This window comes from Bemisia tabaci, chromosome 1, assembly GCF_918797505.1.
Source record: "Bemisia tabaci chromosome 1, PGI_BMITA_v3".
In the NCBI taxonomy this organism is placed as follows: domain Eukaryota; kingdom Metazoa; phylum Arthropoda; class Insecta; order Hemiptera; family Aleyrodidae; genus Bemisia; species Bemisia tabaci.
Genome location: NC_092793.1, coordinates 33,372,005 through 33,398,375, shown reverse-complemented (window position 1 = coordinate 33,398,375; position 26,371 = coordinate 33,372,005). Strand labels below are relative to the sequence as shown.

The following is a 26,371-nucleotide window of genomic DNA, read 5'->3' as shown; positions in this document are numbered from 1 at the left end:
TTTAGAGGCGGCAACCTGCGTGACATGCATGCATGCACGTAGTTTCTTTTGATGTAATTCACTTGCTCAAAGATCGGTTTAGCATGAAAATCAATGACCTGAGTGCGAAACCACGTATCTTTATAGCGATGCTCCAAAATGTCCGCTCCTATTGTAGCCATCTCCATACCTCAAAAAAGAATACTTTGGTAACAGAGAAAAATATCAAGGAAATTTCCGAGAAATTACGTTGACCAGTTTTCCAAGGAAAATTTAAAGTACGATAGGGAGTCTGCAACGTTACAAACGGAGATACATGGCTACGCACTTTGGCCATCGATACGCCCAATTGTTTGATTATTATTTTCTTTTGTGTTATTTTTTTTTGTGCAGCAAACCTCACTGTCTTTCTCTTATCTAGTGCGCCTGGACTGTCTCTCTTTTCCTGCACTGTACCCCGATGCAGAGACGACCGGTTGCACCGTTTTCGAGGGGGACGGCGTCCCCCAAGGATTTGCTCGGATCAGGGTGCACGGAGAAAATATCGAACGATGGGCTGAATTCATAAACAATAATGGATTTCTCAGAAGGTTCGCGCAATTATTCCTTTAATCTTCTTTTGCAAAGCTGAGGCTCGGACCTGCAGATGTTTTGAACATTGGATGAACTTTTAAAAAAATAGGTCAACGAACCAAATTTAATTTTTATTAATTCAATTTTCAGCTGAAACCAGTTCGATGAAACGGTCAAGTTTGACAAACCACAATGGCTCAGATGGAACTGAAATACCTCTAAATAACAGACCTTTTTTTGGCAAAATAAGTGGTTGATATTCCCCAGTTGCGTTTATTTTAACGCCATTGGTTCAAGGGAAATCGGTGGATGGTGCTGTTAATATCAACACTGAACCGCAATGAAAAGAAAAATGCGTACAGCTTTGCAGCCAGCACGCACTAAAAACATAGTCGGATCGATACCTACTAGCGTGAGTTCTGGTTGATAGACGACAATAAATTCGAAAAAAGAAAAAAAAAACACGAAAAATAACTCTCGGACCCAGATCCACAACAGCAGGTATGTGTCAAAGAGGTTCCATGACCAGATAAAACCAATTCCTTTAAGTCGCATATACTTAGACCTTGTAGTGTCAAAAGAACGCTGGAGGTATAGAAACTCCTGGTGAGGCCAGTTTCAGCATTCAATGACACTTCTCTCTCAGTAAGGAGAAATAATTGTTTTACCATTGTGGTCTTAACTCTTCATGTTTTAAGGGATAAAGTGCAAGAGAGATTCGTGGAGCTCCTGGCCCAAGCAACCGCAAGAAGCACTATTCCCGGTCCACCCGATCAAATCGACGAGGCAAACTTTTGCGGGAGTCCTGGAAAGATTGTCGACGCCGGAATATTGCACTCATTACTGCAGATCCCAGTTGAACGACAGATGTATTATGCCCCAGGTATGCACTGTAAAAAATCTCAAAACTTTTTTCTTTTTTGACTAAGTTATTTTCATCTGGAATAATCGAGAGGTAAGATACATTTTTTCATGCCTCCCTACAAAAATTTTCATTTTCTAAGACGTGATTATTTACATATTTGGACGTATTTCTGCTGGATGGAACAAAGGAGGGGTGTGCTCTAGAGGCTGCATATGGAACAATGTAAAAGTGGGCGTGAGTCTCTTGGTGGAAATGGAAAAGGGGGATTTTACATTCTACCAAACGGAACTGTAGCGCCAACTGTATACGGCAGTCATGAGCCGTGGGCAATTGGGCATGTTACAAGAGCGCCGTGGACAGGGGCCGAATTTTTTCGGCTTTTTCACACGGAGTGCAACATCCATCGATGAGTTCAAACCGCACCACCGGCCAATCAGAAGCTCTAAGCCGGACTTAAGTGCAGTCGAGACCCGTCCTAAGTATATTCGGGGCCGGATTTATCTACTTGCCGCCCATGGGCCGCCTATATTGTGCCGCCCCCTTCTCAGTTGTTTTGAGACATCAAAAAAAAACCATCAAGTGAACGTGCCGGAGGGAAAGGGGTGCATAAGACGCGTTTACTCGTGTTGGACACATTTTTTGCGAAAGCCCTATCAACACTACTAGCAAAAGTTCACGGAACTTTGCGCAAAAATTAAGTTCCGTAAACCTATCTATGTGTAGACAATGCCTTGCATTTATAAGAAATGAACGAAAACATTGTGAAAGAACAAACATTAATGGGTGTTAATAATTTCAACTTCCGCTTCCGCGCCGCGCTGACTGCACTGTGTTTGGCGCAATGCGTGAAGTATTCATGCAGTCTCGTAGGCGCTATGCGTTTCACGCCGACGGCTGCTGACCGCACTGTGTTCGACGCGATGCGTGAAGTATTCACTCAGTTTTGTAGGCGCTACTAGGTATGTGTTACATGCCGACCGCCGCGCCGAGGGCTTCTTTTTATCTCAAGTCCTCGTCATCATTGCTCTCTGCGCCGCGCCGCGCTGTCTCTTGTATCACTGAAAGACGACAAAATAGAAATTACTACACTCTCAGGAAATAAGAGATTTTGTTGCCTTATCTCGTTGTAGTTTTTTTTTTCTGAGTCCGATTTTTTTTATACCTACATTTAAAAAAATTGCAAAATTTGCCGCCATGGGCCGCGGTCCATATGGCCACCCCCTAAATCCGGCCCTTAGTATATTTAAGTACGGTGGAGAGACCGACAAAATTCGGCCCCAGGGCGCATGAGATAAAGATCTCCGACCGAGTGCGTCGTTGCCGCTGACGTCACTGGCGCTTCATAATTCCCATTGATTTTTACGTCCTTCTACTAACCAGCAGCACATTCCTTCTTTTCCACCTGTCTTTTGTTCCGTTCAGCATAAATACGTCCTTTTAAGGTATCTATCCAAAGTGAATATCTACCGGTATGGGCGAAAGAAACGCTTGTTACGCCGTATTACTCCTGGTTTGGACTGTTGTCCTAATCATGGAGAGGGAAAACTTTGTGGGGAGTCACGACCCCTTGACCTCCCAGAGGGGCAGGAAGGGCAGCGAACCCCCCCCCCCCATATCAACATTTTAAAAAGAAAGACCCCTACTTCAAATTTGGCGTGTCGAACGTTTCTCTTGCCCATCCAGCGGGCCGATTATTGAAACTTATAGACGAAGCTATAGACAAAGACGACAAAAGGGATTTGGAGGGATCCTATTGGTGGAAGCAGCTCACGGAAAAAAAAATTGCTGATTCATCAATTCAATCGCTAAAAACAGTGAGTGCAATGTTTCAACGCAGATTTTACAACAAAAAAATGCTACTTTAACCACATTGTAAACTAATTTAACCACGGAGGTTGTTAAAGTAGCATTTTTTTGTTGTAAAATCTGCGTTGAAACATTGCACTCACTGTTTTTAGCAATTGAATTGCTGAATCAGCAATTCTTTTTTTTCCGTGAGGTGGTGGCAATGGACACAGGAGGTAGGTGATGGACTAACTAACGGCAACCCGCTAAAGACCCGACAGTTAGTCCATCATTGTCTTCCTTAGTCTGTAAGAACCAACCATGTCAACCAATAGGATCGCCTTATACCCCCTATGTCTTCTTTGTCTATAGCTTTGTCTATCAATTTCAACAATCGGTCCGCAGCGGGCTGATTATTGAAATTGATAGACAAAGCTATAGACAAAGAAGACATAGGGAGTATGGAGCAATCCTATTGGTTGAGATGGGTGGTTCTTATAGGCTGAGGGAGAAAATGATGGACAAACTAAAGGGTCCCTCATGGGTTGCCGATAGGTAGTCTATTACCTACGTCCTTTGTCCATTGCAATCACCGGATTCCACCAATAGGATCCTTCCATATCCCTTTTGTCTCCTTTGTCTATAGCTTTGTCTATAAATTTCAATAATCGGTCCGCAGGTATGAGGACGGTGACAAACTGTTGATGACTTTTGTTGCAGCGAAGAGCAACGGATGCAGGTTCCCGGACCCGCGGGACTTTCGGATCGCCATCGTGGAGGGGAGCCAGTGTGTGCGGCTCCGGGTGGGCTTCCTCTCGCCGGGGCTCATGGCCAGCGAGGACGCCGAGGTCACCCTCGTCTTGGGCGTCGGCTTCAGCGGCTGGCCCGCGTCCTCCGATTTCACCAATCGGGCCTCCGTCGTCCACATCGACGCCCTCCTCTTCCACCACGCCGCCGCAACGGTATCCCAACAACTTTCCGCCATATCTACCATCACGTGTCCCTCCGGTGAGAGGGGAGGAGGAGCTAGAGTACCTGTACAGGGAGAGTACCGACAGATCGGTTCATGGAGGGCTTAGGGCCCAAACGTGCAGCCACCCTTCTAACCAACTTCTAACGCACAAAATTTCACTGCCAGTCTGCAATTCCAATTCTAACCAAGATGGCCAAGAATGTACAGAAATGAGCGTTCTTCCGCGAAATTGAGTAAATTTATGCAAAAACTGAGTCAAACACGTGCTTAATAAAGGACGGTTCGTAACAATAGTATCAGTAAATCGCTCTGGATAATTGAAATTCATAGGTTGGCTGCCCTTTTGGGTCCTAACTTTATTCGCGGAGGCATCGGTGAAGGCCTGATGGACTTTCGGAGTTCCGGATCTGTCGCTACTCTCCCTATACAGGTACTCTAGGAGGAGCCAGTGGGCAGTGTTCGAAACTCACAGGCGCCAACGCGCCAAATGCGGCTAAGAAATCGGTCATGACGCTTAAAAAATGTGGGCTCTGCGCCAACGTGGCCCCTAAAAAATGAAGGTTCTGCGCCGACGTGGCTCCTAAAAAGTATCCTCCCCCCCCCCCCCAAAAAAAAAAAAAATTCTAATTTTTCTGTTCTGTGATTTTTTGAAAGTTACAAGTTACAGCTACTAGTTCTGTGTGACTCAAACATCTTTCGTCTGACTTTTCACAAAATGCGCCGTGATATATAGGCAAAAAGTCAATTTGGCGCCTAAATAATCTGCAATGACCCCTAAATATTAAGCTTGCTGGGCCACATGGCTCCTAAAATTCTAAGGTGAGTTTCGAACACTGCTAATGGGTCAGTTGCCGCTCATAAAATCGTGTTTTGATGGTTTAAGCCTAAAAAAATCCCTAGTAAAAGTGAATCAGCTTGACGTCAAGCTATGTTTCATAAACTACCCTGAGTCTTACTGATTCAGGCTAGCATCAGTCTGACATCAGCCTGACTCAGTTTGACTCAGGGTAGTTTATGGAACATAGCCTGACGCCAGGCTGACTCACTTTTACTATGGATGGCGAAAACTAATGAAATCCGTTCTAACGAAGGCGCAACTCACCTATTGCGGATGCAAGAGGGGCGATGGGGCATCTCCCTTCCCCCTGTCTAAAGAGCACGGTCGAGGAGCAGAGAGTAAAGTGAAGAAAGAAATAATTTCTAGACTAAATTCGATGGGTTTTCTCTATCCTTCCTACTGGAAATGACTGGATATATTTGGGAAGACCTGAACCTTTGGGCTTCTCTTTTGACATGAAAATGTTTCCAAAAAATATGATATTGAACATAAAGGGAGATTTGCACCTTTAGACTTCCCTCTTGAAAAAATTACGACCTGAGAACCCCCCACTCTTTGGCCCGGTTTTAAAAAGATTCCTGGTTATGCCTCTAACTGTGGTTGCATACCTGTAAAAACTATCGTATCAAAAGAAAAAAAAAGAATAGTATAATATAGATAATCTAGAAGATCAGCTTTCTCTATCCATTTCAATAATTAGCCTGCAGAAATGCTTTATTTTCGCTTTGTCTTCTCTGTCTATCGCTTTATTTTTCAGTTTCAATGATGAGCCTTAGGACTTTTGAAATGCTCTGTTTTTTAAGTCTTCTTTCTCGCGGTGGTTTCAGGGTTTCTACCTGGTACCGGCCGGGCCGCACCCGACGGTCCGCTGCGAGGACAAGTCGTCGGTGTGGGAGTTCCGGTTCCCGGCGGCGGAGACGACCCTGGTGAGCCACTACTCGGGCGGCTCGGTCGTCGCCAAAGTCCTCTCGGTCCTCTTCTCGGTCCTCGTCGACATCCGCAACAAGCAGAACGGGGGCAACGTCATGAGCAAGTACATTCTCAAGACCCTCTTCCTCTTCCACCTGGAGACCAACGGGGCCCACTACCAGACCCCGGAGAGACACGCCGGCAGACGCCACGCCCGGCACCTGGACCGCAACGAGCTCCTCGCCGACCTCCGCCACTGGACCTACGATCAGATCTCCCGCCGGGTCCTCCTCATCCTCGACGAAATGGTTGCTGCTCTCAGAACTCAAAGGTTTGTCCAAGAGTCCCTGGATAGGGCCGATATGGACATCTGCAGGCCGATCATTGAGCTTGATAGACAAAGCTGTGCACAAAGAAAATAAAGGAAAAACAGAGGATATCCTCCTTGTTGAAATAGGCAGTTGCTACAGACTGACGGGGGTAATGGTGGGCTGGCTACAGAGTCTCTCGTGGGTTGCCGTTAAATAGTTTATTACTTACCTCCTTTAGTCCTTTGTCCGTCATTGCAACCGCCCCCTTCCGCCAATAGGAATCCTCCATTTTCCTGTTGTTTTATTTGTTCATAGCTTTGTCTATAAATTTCAATAATCAGCCCACGGACCAGCCAATCTTCCCACAAGGAAAACCCAGGGAAAATCTCGCTGCCGACCTTCATATGGACGTATTTCTGTCAAACGGAACTATGTGCATTATGAAGTGAGCCCTGTAATGCATATATTCTTATGGGTCTCAGGGCTCATGTCTTAATGCACATAGTTCCGTTTGGCAGAAATGCGTCCATATTCGAACAAACCGAGATGGTCAAACGTGTTTCTAAATAAACGCGTCCTTCCGTAGAACTAATGGAAGTGCAACAAAGTCTAATGCATGCTTTGCGAAAGATTGCAAGGACTTTCTACCTTGTTTTCATTTTTGTTTTAAGTCGAGCAACCACTACGAACATGCGTGTCACTAATTGAACTACTTTTTGCAATAAGGCACTACAGTATTTAGCTCATTCATAAAAGCACTTTACTGCACAGAGGAACAGAGACATTGTTTCAAAGCCAGAAATGGTAGTTCCCTATTGTAAATGAAGTCCGATTGATGAGCAGTATGTGCCATCGCGGTGGAAGACGTCATGCATCGCGTTTTTCGCAGAGCGATAGGTATAGACGCTATTAGTGGCGACGTCATCATAGGGATTCTCCATTATATCGAATTGGATCCAAACAATAACATTGGCATAACCTCTTTCAATGCTACCAGTGCGAAAAAATCGATATATATCGCTTTTCTGTGACGTTGCACTAATAGCGTCTATATTCGTTAAATCCGTACGTAGAGACTTGACTTTTGAACAGCTCTAATTAGTTTTCGCGTATCTACGATAAGTTTAACTCGTATTTTCGATGCTTCCGGAACAGGTACCGCTCTTACTTCTTCAAGTACTTCAACGTGATGATGAACTGCCCGGGCGGCGGGACGCTGCACTACACAGACGAGGATTACGCTCATGAGGCGGACTTGCTGACGTCACACCTGCACCAGCTCCACCAGATGTCCAGCCTCAACGTGACGTTCCCGAGTCTGAGCTTGCATCTGCCGAGCGAGACTTGGTGGAAGATCGAGCTCCAACTCATCGCGAAGTGGCGCAACGTCCTCACCGATCTCCTGCCCAGCAAGAAGCTGGTCGTCTGCAACAAGAAGCGCCGCTTCTTGTCCCTCGGCCGTGAATATGACTACGACGAAAACAGCTACTCCAATCGGCAGCTGGAGTACATAGGGCAAGTTCTCAGAGGACTCCTTCACGTCAAGTCTCTCATTATCCATCAGGTATGCGCCTTTTCTTTGTATCGACGGTGAAACTACAAAAATGCGTATCTCGGTTGAGGGGTTTCGACCCGAAGACTTGGTCAATGTAACCCCTCCCCCCCCCCAAAAAAAAAAAAAAAAATTAACCAAAAAATATTAAGTGCACGCTTTAAGCAGGGCCGGATTAAGGGGGTGGCCACATGGGCCGCGGCCCATGGCGGCAAATTTTGCAATTTTGTTTAAATGTAGGTATAAAAAAAATGGGATCCAGGAAAGAAAAAATTATCAATGAGAAAAGGGGACAAAATCTCTCTTTCCTGAGAGTATAGTAATTTCTAATTTTGTTGTTTTTCGGTGATACAAGAGACATCATCTTCAATTAGTCGAGTTAAGAGAGGGACTAAACACGCGATTTGGCCTGGAGCTCAGCGCAGAGAGGAATGATGACGAGGACTTGAGATAGGAGAAGCCCTCGGCGCGGCGCGGCGGTCGGCATGTAACACATATTAGCGCCTGCAAGATTGCATGAATACTTCACGCATTGCGTCAGACACAGTGCGGCGAGTGCGGTTAGCAGTAGTCAGCGTGAAACGACTAGCGCCTACAAGACTGTAGGAATACTTCCCGCATTGCGCCAAATACAGTGCGGTCAGCGCGGAGCGGCGCACAGTGGAGCGAGTCAATTAGAGAGGCCGGACATCAAACCTTTGACTAAAACTGCAAAGTTTTATGTTTATTTCGTCATACGTTAAATTTTAAGGGGTATTTCCAGAAGAAAATTTCTCGAGGAAACTATTGGACCCACTTTTAGAACCTCAAAATTTTGTATTAACGGAGTTATAAGCTTTTAAAGTTTTCAAATTTTGTCCGACCCCTCCTATTGACTCGATCCACTGTGCGGCGGTGGAAGTTAAAACTATTAAACCACATTTATGTTTGTTCTTTCTTAATTTTTTCGATCAATGCTTATAAATGGAAGGCCTCACCACAAAGAGATAGGTTTACGGGACTTAACTTTTGCGCAAAGCTCCGTGAAATTTTGCTAGTGGTGTTGACAGGGCTTTCGCAAAAATGTGTCCAACACGTTTTATGCACTCCTCTCTCTCCGGCACGTTCACTTGATGGTTTTATTGATGTTTCAAAACGAATGAGAAGGGGGCGGCAAAATACAGGCGGCCCATGGGCGGCAAGTAGGTAAATCCGGCCCTAGCTTTGAGGGTATACTTTGTGTACTATTCCCCGTAAAAACACAACATGTCGGTTACTTTTTTTCACGATGCACGAATCAATACGACCAGGATAGGGAAGCCGCTCTAAAACATGTGTATCTACGGGTAATATTATTCTCTTTGCATTTCGGACAGAGTCACCATACCTCGATTTGGCTTCAGACGAGCTCCGGACAAGCTGAACCGAAATCGGAGGCGAATGAAGTCCCCGATCCAGCGGTTGATGACGTCATCTACCTCATTTCGATTTTGATGGAGCAAGCGTGGAAGATGGCCGAGCAGCGAGTCTCCAACGAAACCAACTCGCTCTGGCTCAAGAACAAAGCGCGCCATGATCACGAGAAAAGCAAGGCTGGTTTCCAGACAGCGGTCGAGGAGTTCTTGAAAGAGGTGCGTTCATGAACTTAGCAACGTTACAGATTACGGGGAGAAGGAAGCCAAATTATATCATTTCACATCCTATAGGGGTCCCTTTACAGCTACGCGCATGGTTGAAAGCAATTTTGAATGCAAATTGGAGGACCGTCATGAGGAAAACCCACATAATATAGAGTGGCAACTCAGTATACGATCACATTCTATGCGCCGTGCCGTTAGGCGTTTTTTAGGATTGAGTAGCACATCCTCTCACATGAGGATGGTCAGAAGACCTAAATATGACAATTCTCCTTTGAGTTCAACCTAAAATTCAGAGAATATTTCCCCATGAAAAATATTTTAGCGAGCGTTTTTAGTTTCTTTTTTCACAGTGAGTAATACCATGCATGAACATATTATTAGTGACACCTGGTGGCGCTTGCAAAGAGAAACCTTATGATGAGGCAAGCCTCCAGTAAAAATTTTAGCTTGAGTATATGTCTTGTTTCCGAGATACAGCGTTGCAAAGTTGGCATATTTGAGCTTTAAAATTCTCATATTTTTATGGATTTTCTTCCAAAAACCAACTTCAAAAATGACTTTACAATACTTACACGAGGTGCACACGATAAATTATAATATGAAAAGTCTCCAGTAAGAATTTTGACTCATGCGTAAGCCTTGTTTTGGCAGTACAACGTTGCTAAGTTTACATTTTTCAGCTTTAAAAAGCTCATTTTTTAAAGTTTCTCATTCACAAACCGCTATTACTGAAGATCGAACTGTATTTTGGGGCATAGAATCAACAATTAGTGATACTCGTAGATGCATAGTTTAATTTATAAAAGGATACGATAATACAGTGTTGCAAAGTTTTCAACTTGTATCTGGGAAAATGTCTATTTTGTGTTATTTTATTGAAGACAAGATTGAACAATGTTGAAAAGTGATATTGTGAAACAAAGAAATGTGGAGGACTTTTGTCAATCCTAGGTGAAAATTGGAATTAAAATGGCACTGTTGCCAATTTTATTTAAGTTTCTATTAACATTCCATTATAAAATAAGTTTAAAATAAGGATACTTCCAATAATTGTCTGATTTTAAAACGTAATCCAAGTGAATTTATGGCATACAATGAATGGCTCAGCATCAGTGTTGCTTTCAAAATCTAAAAAATTCTACCTTGCCTTGGTTGTCAATTTTACTTTTTTTTAGGCAGAATGCAAAAATGAACATAAACTATGGAAACGCTCTAGTTTTTTGAGTACAAATAAATCTTGATACAGACAATACATTCATTGTTCCTTAAAGAATAGAATATCTTCGACTTAAGAATTACAAATGATGAGAAAATTAAAAAAAAAAAATTAAATAAATAAATCTATAGAAAAAGAAATTAAAAGAATAAAATACTTAAAATTATTAAAATATTGTTGCATGGATTTGTCAAAAATTATTATTTCGGCATAGCTACTAACTATTTTTTCATTAATAAGTTGTTAAAGTTCCATTTTTGTTGAGGGTTGTCCTCATAGTATTAAGACCTCTGTGTCACAGTGACAGCATTCCGAAGAGAATAGGACCAGGCTATTGTCATGTTTCATACTTGTATTTCAAAATGGATTTAAGCATTCACATTATGATCTCGGCACTGGATGTAAATTCTTGGTAGCATTCGCTGACCCCTCCATTCTGATAAAAAATACATCCATCTCCCAGTGAAATATATCAGGAAAAAAGTTGCATTTTCTCAATACGCAACGGTGCAGTGTCTTGGCAGTGCCAATCATAACAAGCTCATATATGTATAGAGCATGTTGAAAACAAATCTTTGATCTAGATGCCTCAAAATAATTGAGATACTTGGTAAAAGTAAAAAATCGGCAACATGTTGAGGTACTTGCTATATATTTGAGGGCAAGACTATACTCACGTATCAATCGAAAAAAATATTTTCACGGATATTCATAAATAAATATAAAAAAATCACAAAAGTCTAAACAAATTACCAAAAAAAATTAAACAAAATAAAAAAAAGTAAAAAAATTAAATTAGAAGCATCTTTATTTTAAAATCATTTTATTATTTTTTGTTTGAAAAGAATTATGAATAAACTTGGCAGCAGTATTTTTTCCAAAACCAATCGTTACCTGGGACTGACATCAGCCCTTGATATTTTGCCTTGATACGAGTTAAGATACCCATTGAAGTCATGTTCAACAAGAAAAAAGCATAATCCATACAGAGTTCAAAGTTTTAAGCATGGCAACGCTGTATCACCACCGGTCAAAGAATTCTTCTTCAAATACAAACATTCATCTACAGATGACATAAATGGTTGATTTCCTGCTTCAAATCGTGATTAAATTCTACAAAAGTAGCTTCTTAAACACAGAACTCAAAAATATAGACATTTTTAAAGCTCAAATATATAAACTTTGCAACCCTGTATCATTAAAACTATACTTGCATTTTGAGTTAAATTTTAACAAAAGCCTTAGTCTATCATAAAATTGCATCTAAACCCCAAAAGCATATCTTTTAGCCGTCTTTAAGTTCGTTTTTAAGTCAAGAAACTTGATAAAACGAACATTTTTTATAGGTTTTTATGTCAACTTTGCAACGTTGTTTTAACAGAATTAGTAGTATTAATGTTTCAATTGAAATATGCATTCGATAATAATACTAACATTTGATAAAATGTCACAAAATATCATAAAACATCCAATTGAATCGTTCTGAGAAAATAAGATACCTGAGAATATGAGAATTTTAAAGCTCAAATATGCCAACTTTGCAACGCTGTATCTCGGAAACTAGACGTATACTCAAGCTAAAATTTTTACTGGAGGCTTACCTCATCATAAGGTTTCATTTAAGCCACAAACTTTCTACTCTATAGTTATTAAACATTTACTTTTTTTCGTCGGACTGATAGACGAAGTAACGGACAAGGAATATAAAGGGCAAATGGAGCGATCCTATATTGATAGAAACGCATGGACAAAAGAGGTAAGTAAATAGACTAACTAACGGCAATAACCCACGGGGGGCCGTATAGTAGGTCCATCATTCTCCACCATAGTCTACTACAACTTAACAACCGTCCGTTTCAACCAATAGGATCGCCCATTTTCTCTTTGTCCTCTTTGTCCATCGCTTTGTCTATCAATTTTGATAATCATCCCGGTCCTTCGCTTCATGCTCTCCAAATCTTGGCAACGTCAAATGCAATGGTGCCCTTTTTTTAAATCTGCAGTCCTGTTGCGGGATACATGATTCTTGTATTGAGCCATCGACCAGCGGGAGGCAAAGAAAGCGAAGGAAAAATGGAGCGATCCTCTTGGTTGAAGCTGGTGGTCCTTATAGAGAAATGATGGACTAAACAAAGGGTCTCTCATAGGGGGAAACAGGGGGAAAATGGAGTGATCCTATTGGCGGAAGTGGGTGGTTGCACTGGGCAGAGGACGTAAGTAATAGACTAACGGCAACCTACGAGATACCCTATTGCGTCAGTCCATCATTTTCCCCCTTATTCTGTACGAGTAAGAACCACCTGCTTCGACCAACAGTTGGCTGCTTATTGAAATTGATACAGACAAAGCGACGGACGAAGGAGACAAAAGGTTATTGGAGCGATTCTATTGGTTGAAACGGATGTTTGTCATAGCTTAAGGGAAAAAATTATGGACGCACTATAAAGTCTCCCGTGGGTTGCCGTTAGTAAGTCTATGACTTACTTCCTTCCGTCCACTGTAACCGCCCACTTCCACCAATAGGATCGCTCCATTTCCGCTACGTCTTCCCTGCTTATCGCTTTGTCTATCAATTCAATAATCAGTCCTCAGATCTTTTAAAGCGCACTGACGGTGCGCAGACTTTGTAAGGTTGCACTAATGATTTTGCAGATAAGAAGAGACTTGAAAGTAACGAACTCGCAGACGGACACGGATCTGGTGCACTTCATTCTGCAGTGGTTGTATCGCGGCGCCGCCGGCAACGAGCGGCGTCTCGGGGCCGTCCTTCGTCCTTTCTTGAGGCGTCTCTTCTTGGCGTCGCACGAGAACTGTTGGTACTTGGACGAGTACGTTTGGCGAAAGAACTCAGATGAGGTAATGGCGCTCGGCCAGTTTTGTGAGCTCATCTCCAACGACAACGGAGTTCCTCTCGATGGTCTCTTGGATGCCGTGCAAAAAGGTAAAATCCACACTGTCTCTGGGCGTACTGTTCTTATTTCCCACCCTGTTACAAACTTGGAAGTTAGAATGGCTTTTTACTAGCGTCTATGTAGTCACAAAAGACCTCGTATCAAAACACTATGAATTGTGCTCAGCTGTTGGAGGCTGATTATTGAAATTGATAGAAAAAGCAATAGACAAAGAAGACAAAGGAAAAATAGACGATCCCATCGGTTGAAACGTGTGGCTGTTATAGAGTTACAGGGGGGGGGGGGGGGTGATGGACTAACCATAGGACCTTTCGTGGGTTGCCCTTAGTTAGTCTGTTACTTACCTCATTTGTTCATCGCAAGCAACCGCTTCCACCAATAGGATCGCTTAATTATCTCGTCATCGCGTCGTCTTCTTTGTCCATCAATTTCAGTAATCAGCCGGCGAAATCGCTCTTTGAAGTTCCATTCTAAATATCTACTTCAATTTGGTAAATATATTTAATTTACTGAATTACTATTATTAAATTACTAAAATTTACTAAATTTGATCTACTTTCAATTTTATCTACTTCTAATACTTTCCTCTTGTTTTTAACAGACCCAATTCATGTCGTTAATCATTTTTTATATGACAACAAATTGTCAGGAAAGATAGTTTTTTATATATTTGACTTTGAGTAGACTTTTTTTCATTCAGGTTGGGATTGGGCCGATGGAATGTTGAACTCTGCTCTAGAAATTAATGGAGGGACCGAGCTGGTGTTAACTCCAAGTTCAAGAACAACCATTCGCCTACCGATCAGTATTAACGCTGATGATTTACCTCTTAAAAATCGTCGTCTGAGCAAATCGAATTCATTACGGTCCGTTGGGATGTCAACGCTGCCTCCGAGGCCCAAGGCGACAAAAGGTTTTCCCTTTTTTTGGTTTATCACGATTTATTTACTTCATCATCATATTGCGAATGGGCTACATTTTTCAATTAGGAACTACAATTTCTGGCTCCTTTTAGGAACAACGTATGCACTATTAGCTTCCGCACGCACATACGTGTTTTTACGATGGAGCCAGAAGTTGGAGTTCCTAATTGCAAAATATGTATAGTCCAAATGGTCTTTCATATGTACTGTGTCTTGGTGGATCCTGACTCGTCCTTAAAGAAATCGTCGTTTCCCCTACGAATGGACGTAACTGTCATTTCAATGTTGCCAAATCTCCCTTTGATAATTTCATTTTTATTTGGGGAATCGTGCGCATTTCTAACTAAAATTGTCACTGATTTTTCCTCTGGTCTCATTCAAAAATCAGACGAATTTTGGACAAAAGTTGCACGGGTATATTCTTGTAAAAAAATTAATCGTTTTAGTCGATTTGGCAACCTAGGAATGGAGTTGCGTTTCTTCGTCCGAGCCACGACGAAATGACGGACTTACACGATCCGTACACGAGGCACGTGCTGTGAGCTACGTCAAACTGTGGCCACCAGTCGAAAACGCCTTCAGTTTCGCGTGATGCTTCACCGCTGACACTAGAGTTAAAATATTTGTATCATAAATTTTCGCGCAGAATCCCCTGCTTTTCGAACGTCCATTAAGTATATTTTCTCTCATTTAGTCTAGGAAAACCTCAAAGAAAACTGTAGGCATTATTAGTTTGTGATAACTCCAAAAGTATGGCCACAGTAAAAATGGTAAATAGATTTGCACCGTTCCCTAGGGCTGAACTGTTGCTGTTAATTCAGATACATCTCTCGTAAAATTTCGCATGAATACACTTACCTGAAAAGTAGCGTTGAGCTCGAAAAACTTTTGCCTGATCCGATTACATTGCTTGGATTCTCGGTGAAAGAATCTGTAGAATGTATTGAATATATCGCCTGGAAAAAATGGCTAATGACCAAAATTCTGAGCATTGCATCGGCGAATTCTAACCTATTGTGCGAAAACTCTTCCAGTTTGCCGGACATTCCTCAGTAATCGTTCGAGTTGTTCATCAATCATGATCGGGCGAAAATTAGCGCTGACCTCCGAACTTAACTTTTGCCTTACCCACTTTTCACCTGACTTAAATTGTTTCCGACTCCATTGAAGCGTTTATTGTTAAAGGAGTTGAGGTGCTATAACTCAAGAGCCTTTGAGGTCGAGGCGGGAAACGGTGACCGGAGCTCAAGAGTTTCCGACGCGTGGACCCTTTCACAGAGCAACGATTCAATCGAGTTTTCTATTCTCTCCATAACAAGGCATCAAGTGTGAATTCGTCGCTTGGCTGACATAAGGGCGTATTTACACATAGAGATGAGCCCGGAAAAGCATTGAGTAGTATGGACGACAGGGTTTATTGCAGAGTGTGGTTTCGCCCTTATGTCAGAGGGGCGACGAATTGTAGTGGCATGAATGACTCGACGCGGTGACGCCTCCCATTCGATCGGCTTTAACGTATGAACCTATAATCGAGTTTATCGATTCACGAATAATTCATCTATTACTCGATTGATCGAATATCTATCGACTGCATTAATCGATCGATTTTTTAAATTTCGATTTTTATAATCGATAGTTTAGGGTCGTATTCATAGTCGTTCTTGAAACAGCGACTTTCCCGCGGAAACCCTGTATGGTTTCCATTCATTGGCGGATCCAGCGATTTGCAACACCGGATTTCCTCCGTTTAAACTAATGGAAATGTATCGACTCTTGGAGGGGCCAGGTGCTCCGACAAGAATCGAATAGTTAGCATATGTTTAAATGGAGGAAATTTGGTGTTGCCAAATTGCTGGATCCGCTAATGTTTCCATTGTGATTAGGGGAGGTTTAAGGAAGCTCTCAAAATAGCGTCATACGATCGACAACTGTTGCCAATCTTGAGTAAAATTCAGCAGATGTATAACTTTGGAAATGGATCCTTGCAAGGGATGACCATGATTTGCCACTGTAAGAAGTAAAAAGTAAACCAATTTATCTTATTAATCATACGTACATATAAAGCCGCTTTTATAGGGCTCTCTGGCGCTCTGCGACCCCTAGCCGTTAAAGGCCCCCATCCTCCCAAAGCCCTTCAGGGAGTCGACACACCCTCATTTCTTCTAAGACCTCCTGTCGCCACCCTTTTACTGGGCGTCGGCGTCCCCTTCGTCTCCTCCCAGACTTAATAACTTAATTAATTAATTAATCAACTAATCGAAAAACTCTATAGATTGTGTATCATTTTCAGACACTTTGAGAGGACACCTTTACCGGGAATGCCTGATGGAGCAGCTTCTGATCACATCGCCGGATCACTGTCGGCTCAGGGACTCGAGCCCGTTGACACAGGCGCTGGAAAAAAGCCGCCGCTACGGCTCTCATCGAGGTCTCGGCAGCATTGTCAATGCACTCATCACGCTCAATAAGTTCACGGTCAGTCCTCATTTCCATCATTTGGATCCAGTCTGGATGAAAAGACCCAACGTTTCTTTCAGAGAGCGAGTGGTCTCCTTGTTTTATGATCTCTTCTCAATTTCTTAAACGAAATAAAAGAGAGGAAGAAAAAAAGATTCCCTCTCTTTCTCTCAATCGTAATTTCAATAAACTGCTTGACCTCTGTTTCTTTATTTCTGACCCGTCTGAAGTCAAATTTGTTTTGCAACACTCATGATGCTCATAAAAATTTGTGAATAATTTCGTCCAAATGTCCTGAATGCAAAATGAGCCAAATCAATTTAGAGATAGGTACCGAGTGGACACTTAGTTACCTTTTAGGTCATCCACACTGGCTAAATTATTAATGTAGCGAAAGAAATGTAACACATATTGATGAATACGGCGCTCTTTTGGAGCGACTAACGAGCATACCCCATGTTTGCAAAAAATTGAAGAATTGGTTCCACACCATTAAACTCGGTCCATTCCTTCCCATTTATTTGAACGGACGGATAGAGACATTTCACGCATTACATAACCGTGAGTTTTTGACTAATTCATAAGAGTACAGCAAACCTCCAAACAGTGTGAATCTAACCATCAGAATGTCGCACTGTTAATTTTTTCTGTCATTCGTTTTAACATGGTTACAAATCAGTTTGGGGGGAGGGGCTTACCAATTACAATTTTCCAATTAAGAAATGAGAAATCTTTCTTTGCAGTGAAACGGTCAAGCTGTCAAGGGAAATGTGAATACCAAGAATTTACAGGTCGAGCAAAAACCGACCTCATGAATTTTGCCTAAAAATGGCAAGTGCCAAGGCGGACCTGGAAGGTTCGGCAGAGGGTTAACTCCTATATTTTCTCGGTACCGAAAGGACAGAGAGACAGGAATTATAAATATAGACCATTTTTAATATCTTTCATGAAAATTTCATCTATAATCGAGCAATTTTTCATCAACGAAAAGCAGGGCCGGATTAAGGGGTTGTCCACATGGGCCGCGGCCCATGGCGGCAAATCTAAAGGGCGGCAAAAATTTGCAATTTTTTCAAGTGTATGTATAAATAAATCGGATTTAGAAAAAAAAATTACAAACGAGAAAAGGCGACAAAATCTCTCATTTACTGAGAGTATAGTAATTTCTAATGTTGTCGTCTCTTAGTGATACAAGAGACAGTACCTCCAATCAGTCGAGTTAAGAGAGAAACCAAACACGCAATTTGGCCTGCAACGGCGCGACTTAGAGAGAAATGATAACGAGAACTTGAGATGAAAAGGAGAAGCCCTCGGCGCGGCGATCGGCATGTAACACATATTAGCACCTACAAGACTGCACGAATACTTCTCGCATTGCATTAAACACAGTGCGGTCATTGCGGTCAGCGTGAAACGGATAGCGCCTACAAGACTGCGTGGATACTTCACGCATTGCGTCCAACACAGTGCGTTCAGCAGCGGTCCGCGTGAAACGCATAGCGCCTACAAGACTGTCTGAATACTTCACGCTTTGCGCAAAACATGGAAGGCCTTGTCCACACAGAGATAGGTTTACGAAACTTAACTTTCGCGCAAAGTTCCGTAAACTTTGGCCTGTAGTGTTGACAGGGCTTTCGCAAAAAATGTGTCCAACACGAGTAAATGCGTCTTATGCACCCCTCCCCCGCTGGCACGTTCACTTGATGGTTTTTATCGAGTTTCAAAACGAATGAGAAGGGGGCGGCAAAATACAGGCGGCCCATGGGTGGCAAGTAAGTGAATCCGGCCCTGACGAAAAGTCTACTCAGCAGCTTTTGTCTCTCGTGTGCAACAGTTCTATCATTAGGATATCAGTGCTGATACAGTGTTCCGTTTCTTCCTTGCAGATACTGCAAGAAGTTTCCTTGTTACTGCCAGAAGATCAGCGGCACCAGATTCTCGACGACATCCACAAAATCAGCAGAGAGCGGCGGCGTCACAAACGCACCTGTAACGAGCGGATCAAGAAGAACTCGGCCACCTTGCCCAGAAACCTGAAGCCAAAAGGGATCGACTTCGAGAACGCCACCTACCGCTCCATCAGCGAACTGGCCCTCCTCAACGAAACCGTGCGCAAGAGTCTGAAGATGAGCAAACCTAAAGATCACGAAGTCAAGACCCTGAACGAGAACAACGCTCTGAGAGCCTCCTTCCTCTCGCTGTACGAGGACTTGAGCAAATCGGGAACCCTCTTGGGCACCTGCCGCTTGGCCCGGAGCCGCAACACGGAGAACAGCTTCCTCTACAACCCGTCGGCGTTCTACGATGCTCCACCGTCTTTCTACGAGAACATCTCCAACAATCTAGCCAACTACTCGTCCAGGTCGCGGCTCTACTGCAACCCCCTATCGCAGCCCTATTTGCAGCTGACCCCGGACAAGACTCTGTGTCTATCGTCCGGTTTCTCGTCCGAGGCTGAGATGGAATCCTTGGGAGCGTCCGCTCAGTATATGCGCGGCAAGGATGGAGTTGAGCTCAAGTCGCCAGAGAAGGAGATGGTCACCAAACTGTAGACTGAATTAGACACTGAAAAAAAAGGTTTCGACTACGCTGTCGTTACAGCGGAGAGAGCCGTAATCGGACTGCATTTTGCAATTTGGAACTACAAATTCTGGCCCGGTTGAAAAACAACGTATGTGCCATTAGTTTTCTTACGCACATAAGTGTTTCTTCAGATGAGCCAGAATTTATAGTTCCAAATTGCAAAATGCAGTCCATTTAACGTTCAAATTTTCCAAAACTAGTTTCTTTTAAAGTCGTCCGGTATCTTTCAGATAAAATCACTCAGAACAGGTTGGTTGAGAAACATGTATCAGAATGTAAATTGATTGTACCTAAATTATCCAAATGAAAATAACAATGTAAAATTTTTATGTAGTCTTTTTAACTTTTTATTTTTTGAAATGTCAAACCCTTGCCTCCGGTTTTACAAGACGGCATAACTAAGGAGCCGTTACAAATCAAATAATATATTTTGTGATATTGAAAGAATCGGTAGAAATCCAGTCTGCAAAGAAAGATCGTCGCCCTCTGCTTCATGCTCAAAATTGCAAAAGAACATTCATTTAAGATGGTTGGAATACAATTGTTTGCGATCTTAATAGGAATAAATTTATAAATGTCCTCTGCTGCTTATTCGTGATGACTACCGCATACGATAAACTCCGATAGCGATGAAGGCTATTTCCATTTAAATCTTCCGTCACATTCATACGGCGCGGCGCAATGATACAACTATTTGAACTCTCCGGAACCCGTGAGGTATCACGCCGCATTTGAAGGCGTTTTCAAAACAGCCAAGTTCCGATACCCGGATTATCGTTTTGCATAGTTCATATTCTTTTGTTATATTCCGTGCCACTTGTTTATTTCTAATCCTCGTTGAAGAAGCACCCATTTGTAAATACAATTCTAGCTGAAGCGCACTTCAGCTATGCATTCATCACTGCAAAAATTTCAGAGGAAATCGACAAGCCCAACCCAGCGTGCATGGAGGAAATCTCCATTCAAATCTTCCGTCACATTGTTACGGCGCAATGATACAACTATTTGAACTCTCCGGAATGCGTGAGGTATCACGCCGCATTTGAAGGCGTTTTCAAAACAGCCAAGTTCCGTTATCGGAATAATCGTTTTGCATAGTTCATATGATTTTGTTTCCATTTCTAACCACTTGTTTAATTATAATCCTCGTAAAAAAACCACCCATTTTCTAAATACAATTCTAGCTAAAGCGCACTTCAGCGCATTCATGACTGCAAAAATGTGAACGGAAATCGAAAAGGCCAGCGTTCATGGAGGCTATTTCCATTTAAATCTTCCGACACATTCTTACGGCGCAATGATACAACTATTTGAACTCTCCGGAACGCGTGAGGTATCACGTCGCATTTGAAGGCGTTTTCAAAACAGCCAAGTTCCGATATCGGAATAATCGTTTTGCGTAGTTCATATGATTTTGTTTCCATTTCTAACCACTTGTTTAATTATAATCCTCGTAAAAAAACCACCCATTTGCTAAATACAATTCTAGCTAAAGCGCACTTCAGCGCATTCATGACTGCAAAAATGTGAACGGAAATCGAAAAGGCCAGCGTTCATGGAGGCTATTTCCATTTAAATCTTCCGACACATTCTTACGGCGCAATGATACAACTATTTGAACTCTCCGGAACGCGTGAGGTATCACGTCGCATTTGAAGGCGTTTTCAAAACAGCCAAGTTCCGATACCCGGATTATCGTTTTGCGTAGTTCATATTCTTTCGGTATATTCCTCACCACTCGTTTATTTTTAATCCCCGTAGAAAAACCACCCGTTTGTAAATACAATTCTAGCTGAAGCGCACTTCAGCTATGCATTCACCACTGCAAAAATTTCAGAGGGAATCGACAAGCCCAGCGTGCATGAAGGCAGGCCCGCCACAAGGGGGGATACTGGGTCCCTGGTACCGGGGCCAGGGCTCCGGAGGGGTAGGGTGTGCCTTATTTTTGAGTTTTGCGAAAATCAAGTTGGTCAACCCCTAAAAAGTTTCTATGTAGTCTCTAAATGAACCCCCTAAAAGGAAAAAATTTTAAAAAAATTTTAACCCGTGCCTCAAAGGGCCTAAAGGGCCTAAATCCAAAATTCAAAAATTTTGGCAAGCGACATATCAATTCTGAAGGAAAATCGCAAGTTACGACACTTTGGACGGAAATTTCGTCGGTTTTGGCGTATCTTGAAGCGTAAGGTCACAAACGGCCCAATGACGACGCGAGGCCATGGGCCGGCGCGGCGGCGGGGCGCGCCGCGCCGGCCGCTGAGCGCGCGCGCAGGGTTGCGCATGGCAACATTGCAGCGGCACAGAGGACTGGACAGCGGGGCGGGAGGGGGATATCCGGTGGAAAAGCATCCTAATTTTCTATCCATAATGAAAATGCATTTTACTATTTCAATATAGATGAGACAATATGAGCCATACTAGAAAATGAAAAAAGTGACAATTAGTTAGCTCCAATAAATTAGGAGCGTAAGTGGGGAAAATTTGCCTTAACTACAGAACAACCCTGAAAATTTCCGGGAAATGAAAGCTGCTATTGTCAACATACCTGTTGATTATCAAAACAGAAAGTTCGTCACATTCATACGGCGCAATGATACAACTATTTGAACTCTCCGAAATGCGTGAGGTATCACGCCGCATTTGAAGGCGTTTTCAAAACAGCCAAGTTCCGATACCCGGATTATCGTTTTGCATAGTTCATATTCTTTTGTTATATTCCGTACCACTTGTTTATTTTTAATCCCCGTAGAAAAACCACCCGTTTGTAAATACAATTCTAGCTGAAGCGCACTTCAGCTATTATATATAGCTATTCAGCTATACTCCCCCTCAGGGGGGGATAACCCCCCCCCCCAAAAAAAAATAAAATTTTTCAGATGTTTTGAATGCAACAATTCGCAAGTATTTTGTGCTGAAAGTAGAAAAAAAAAACATAATTATTCCGCAGAAATTGATGGAAAAATTCTTTATGGAAGCTTCAAAATGCGTCCGATTAGTCGTATAAATTCTAAAATTGCTCGGGGGGTGCCCCTCGGACCCCCCCCCCCTCCGTGCTTGGGGCCCGGACCTTAAAACTGGTACCAGGGCCCGAGATGGGATGTGGCGGGCCTGCCGATAGCACACCTCTTATGGTGCCCTGGACTCGATACCTGACCACTCTTTTAATCTCTAAGATGTGCTTTTTGCATACTCGTTCAATTTAAGGAGAACAACCATTCGCATGTGTACAGATGAAGAATCGCCCATAGTTTTAAACCAAAACCATTGATACAGTTAATTCTGAGTGATCACGAGGGAAACTTCAGCAGATTTGAAGGTCGGCAGTGAAAGAACGAAAACTCGTATCCTGATTACAGCAATTCATAATGTCTGTTCCATGTTTTTTTTTTAATTTTTTCAAGGGAATTTAACGTGACATTATTTCATATCAAATATTTATGATTCCGACACTGGTGCATCTCTGAGAAGTGAGGTCCCTTTTTCTCTTAACAATCAAATATGAGGGGCTTGGAGGACAAGGCGCTCAAGTGCAATTTTTTTTTAAAAAAATTGAGATATTCATGAACTCAACTTAATCTAGTTTGAAAGTTTATTTGGTGAAAAATCACAACGAAAATCCAACTTTAAAGCATCAAAAAGTGATTTTAAACTTCCTCTCTGCTATAAGGCTCCATGTAATTTTGAAACTTTAAACACGTATGTCCTGAATTAGGAAAAGCTGCACTTATGTGAGTTCTCCTCCAAGCCCCTCATACACGAAAGCTATTTTACCAGTAGTAAATCGAGATGCATAACACAACGCATGCGCTGAAACGCAATTGGAAGAACACGGTAAAGTTTGCTTCACCGGGGAAAATGGAAAAATGACGGTAAAAGCACTCTTGAGAAGCATGGTCAGCGCTCCGAGAACGCTTTAATCCTGGATTCCTGGCCATGTGAAAACAGGCGGGAAACAGACTCCGAAGCAAGCAATGAGGGTTGAAAAAGGGTCCTCGGCAAAGGGACGAGGGGGAGGAGCTTTCGTCACGGAGTTGCACGAGGTTTGCCGAGGGTCCAGGTTCCGCGGAGTTGTACGACCGGCTCGCTAAATATAAAATCTTTTTCTCCATTAACATGGGATTGTGCATTTTGAGGCTGAGATATTCCGATGTTCTCACGCAAAGACGTGACGTGATGGAGCTGAGCAAAAAGGAGCATGAGGAGGGAAATTCAATTTTTCAGCAGAGCAAAATAGCACAATTTGGGTCAACGTATTGATTTTCATTTTATTTATTTATTTATTTATTTTTTTTAAATATAATATTATTTTTTTTTGCCCAACGGCAATGAATATCTCAAAAAATATCGGATCTTAATTTTTAGTCATGATGAGCATTACAAATAAAGTCTTAAGCGTCAGAAAAGGCGAAATGGCGGCACAGTGACGGCATACTTGAACCGCAATTTCTCAAATTAGCGAGTTATCGCCCTCAAACATGTTATGATGGACTTAAAAGGTGAATTATCGGAATTTTTGGATACTCTTTATATCAACTGATGCAGAATTCACCCCTCTCTGTTATGTTATAATTCTCAATTTCTGCTCCGCTTCAAGTTCCATTTTGTACGACTTTAACGGCCAACGCTTGTGTGAAGTTAAGTGCTAAAGAACCATACCTGCATTTTCACCGATTCGAGAAATTAGGGAAAAATCATGCGACAAACTCCATTGTCGGTAGCGTATTCCTATACTTTAAATCTATCTTGGGTTTGGTGTTAGTTGCAGGTATAATGAATTTTTTTTAATACCCATACATCCCTTACTAGATATGTTCAGAATGCATACAAGTAACTCGAATTTTTCAAAATTGTTAGTTTGCGGTTCTTCAGTTCAGATAATGTAAAAGTTTGGAATTAAAAATTGGCAAAGTGAAGTCTATAAAAAATTGAAAGTTTCATCGGTTGTCCTTTTCATATCCTTACTTTAATGAACTCTTATAGAGCAAGCCAAGTTCGGTAGATTTCCAGAATTTGATTTTGCGTCCAACAGTTTGCCGAAACGATTGATCTAACGATTTTTCCATGATAGATCCACTTTAATGATAAATATATTATCTATGATCATCACTTTTGAGAACTATGAAATATGCCGGGATTTTCTACGTTTCTTTGGTAATGAATTCCGATTTTCTATAATTTGTTTTCTCCTTTTTTGGATGGCAGGTGACAGAATTATCCCGAAATCGTCTCTAAATTTCAAGAACTTTTTGTAAGAAGCTTATCGGAAGTCAATTCTCTGGGACAAAGTCAGCTCCATAAAACATTTCCAAAAGTACATCATCATCGTCATCATTACAGTCAAAACAACCGAGAGTCTCATGAAAATAGATGAGAGGGAACGACATATAGCCTGCTTCACGTGGGTTGCGGTATGCCAAACTGCGTACCGCCGCAGGGAATAATAATGCAGTCGGCGACCAAACCGAATACATCCCTGCAAATAAGAACATGACTCTCGAATGTAGTAAATGATTCGGCTACATGGCAACAATGCAGCTCAGCTGGTTTCCGTGGAGATCAATGCTCATCCCTATTCCACGGGAAGCTGCGCCGTACAAGGGGTGGTTTTCGCGGATTTCGCGACTTGCGCCACTCGAGACCTTCTGGCACATCGGGTAGCATTCAATCAGTGGCTTTCTCCGGCCGAAAGATTAAGGGAAGCAAAATTAACACGGGGGGATGCACGGGGTCCATACAAATTTATTAAGGGTGTTCCAAACGTCTGGCCCACTCTTCTAAAATTCTACCTACTTCATATTTTGAAACGAAACTTTGGGGATGTTCATAGATCAATGTATGCTACTTTTGGGATCCGCAACTCCCTCGAGGAGGACCTCCGAAGATATCGGGGGGGGGAGGGGGGACAGCCTCCATTGATCCATTTACATCCCTGTAATACTCCGTTTCAAATCATGAACAAGGTTACATTTTTGAGGAGACGGGCCGGATTTTTAGAACAACCTATAATTCGCTTTCAATTACCAAGGTAGTCCGGTTAACATTACTCGTGCAACAAAAGTTATCCAATGGTTTATGTCCTGCCATTCTTCGCGTTAAACTTTTGAGATGGGCCTGAAAAAACACTCCCTTCTGTAGCCTCCTTTGTCTATTACAATCACCCGGTTCCTCCAATAGAATCGCTTCATTTTCCCGTCGTCTTCTTCGTCTTTAGTTTTGTACATGAATTTCAATAATCAACCTGCTGCCTGCTGCTGTTGTATCATCCCTTGTTGCATGATGCCTGCTCATAGCTAGGATTTTTGATCGGTGGGTGGGTGGCGGGGGGGGGGGCTTGGCCTGGCGAAGGGAAGTCCAACCCATTTACAGCAAAGGGGATCCGGGTTCCCCCGCAAATTTTTTGAAAAACACTTTGCTTTGCTTACACTGGGAGGAGGGATTGAGTCCCCCCCCCCCCCCGAATACGTACCTGGTTCAGAGCGTTCAGCGGAAGATGAATAGAAGCGCGTATTTTGCATAAAGGAGTAGATAGCTCCATTTTCTCCTTGTCTTTTTGGCTATCTCCTCAGGTATCAGTTGATGCATTGGATGCGAAAAAGGCACTTCTTGATTGCGGTTTTTCAGAATCTCAGTTGCTAATTAATCCCTTGGAGAGGAATTTAATGGGTGATTTTTCGAGAATTCTTTCCGTAGGAAATTGTGGAATCATAAGGAATATTCAGTAAAATTTTTGATGAAATGGGTGCATTTACTTTCCTTACAATGAATGAAATATCAGAGGAGACTCTGAAACACTGCAACCGAGAGGTGCCCCTTTCGCATCCAGTGCCTCAATTTCATGAATCACCCCTCAGAGGAGGGTCCTCGTTTTCCCGTGGAAAG

The 26,371-nt window shown here is 42.4% G+C and overlaps 1 protein-coding gene across 1 annotated transcript in view; it reads left to right on the top strand.

The window, feature by feature from the left end:
* The window catches only part of LOC109037184 (uncharacterized), a 30,457-nt gene extending 10,678 nt beyond the window's left edge, over window positions 1-19,779 (top strand). Inside the window, exons 3-12 of the mRNA XM_019051724.2 lie at window positions 373-569; window positions 1,251-1,435; window positions 3,923-4,164; window positions 5,841-6,253; window positions 7,389-7,797; window positions 9,141-9,395; window positions 13,273-13,561; window positions 14,233-14,445; window positions 16,746-16,930; window positions 18,799-19,779. Coding sequence (XP_018907269.2) covers window positions 373-569; window positions 1,251-1,435; window positions 3,923-4,164; window positions 5,841-6,253; window positions 7,389-7,797; window positions 9,141-9,395; window positions 13,273-13,561; window positions 14,233-14,445; window positions 16,746-16,930; window positions 18,799-19,464 — 3,054 coding nt within the window. The 3' untranslated portion in view covers window positions 19,465-19,779. The remainder of the gene's footprint in view (window positions 1-372; window positions 570-1,250; window positions 1,436-3,922; window positions 4,165-5,840; window positions 6,254-7,388; window positions 7,798-9,140; window positions 9,396-13,272; window positions 13,562-14,232; window positions 14,446-16,745; window positions 16,931-18,798) is intronic.
* Window positions 19,780-26,371: the final 6,592 nt, after the last annotated feature.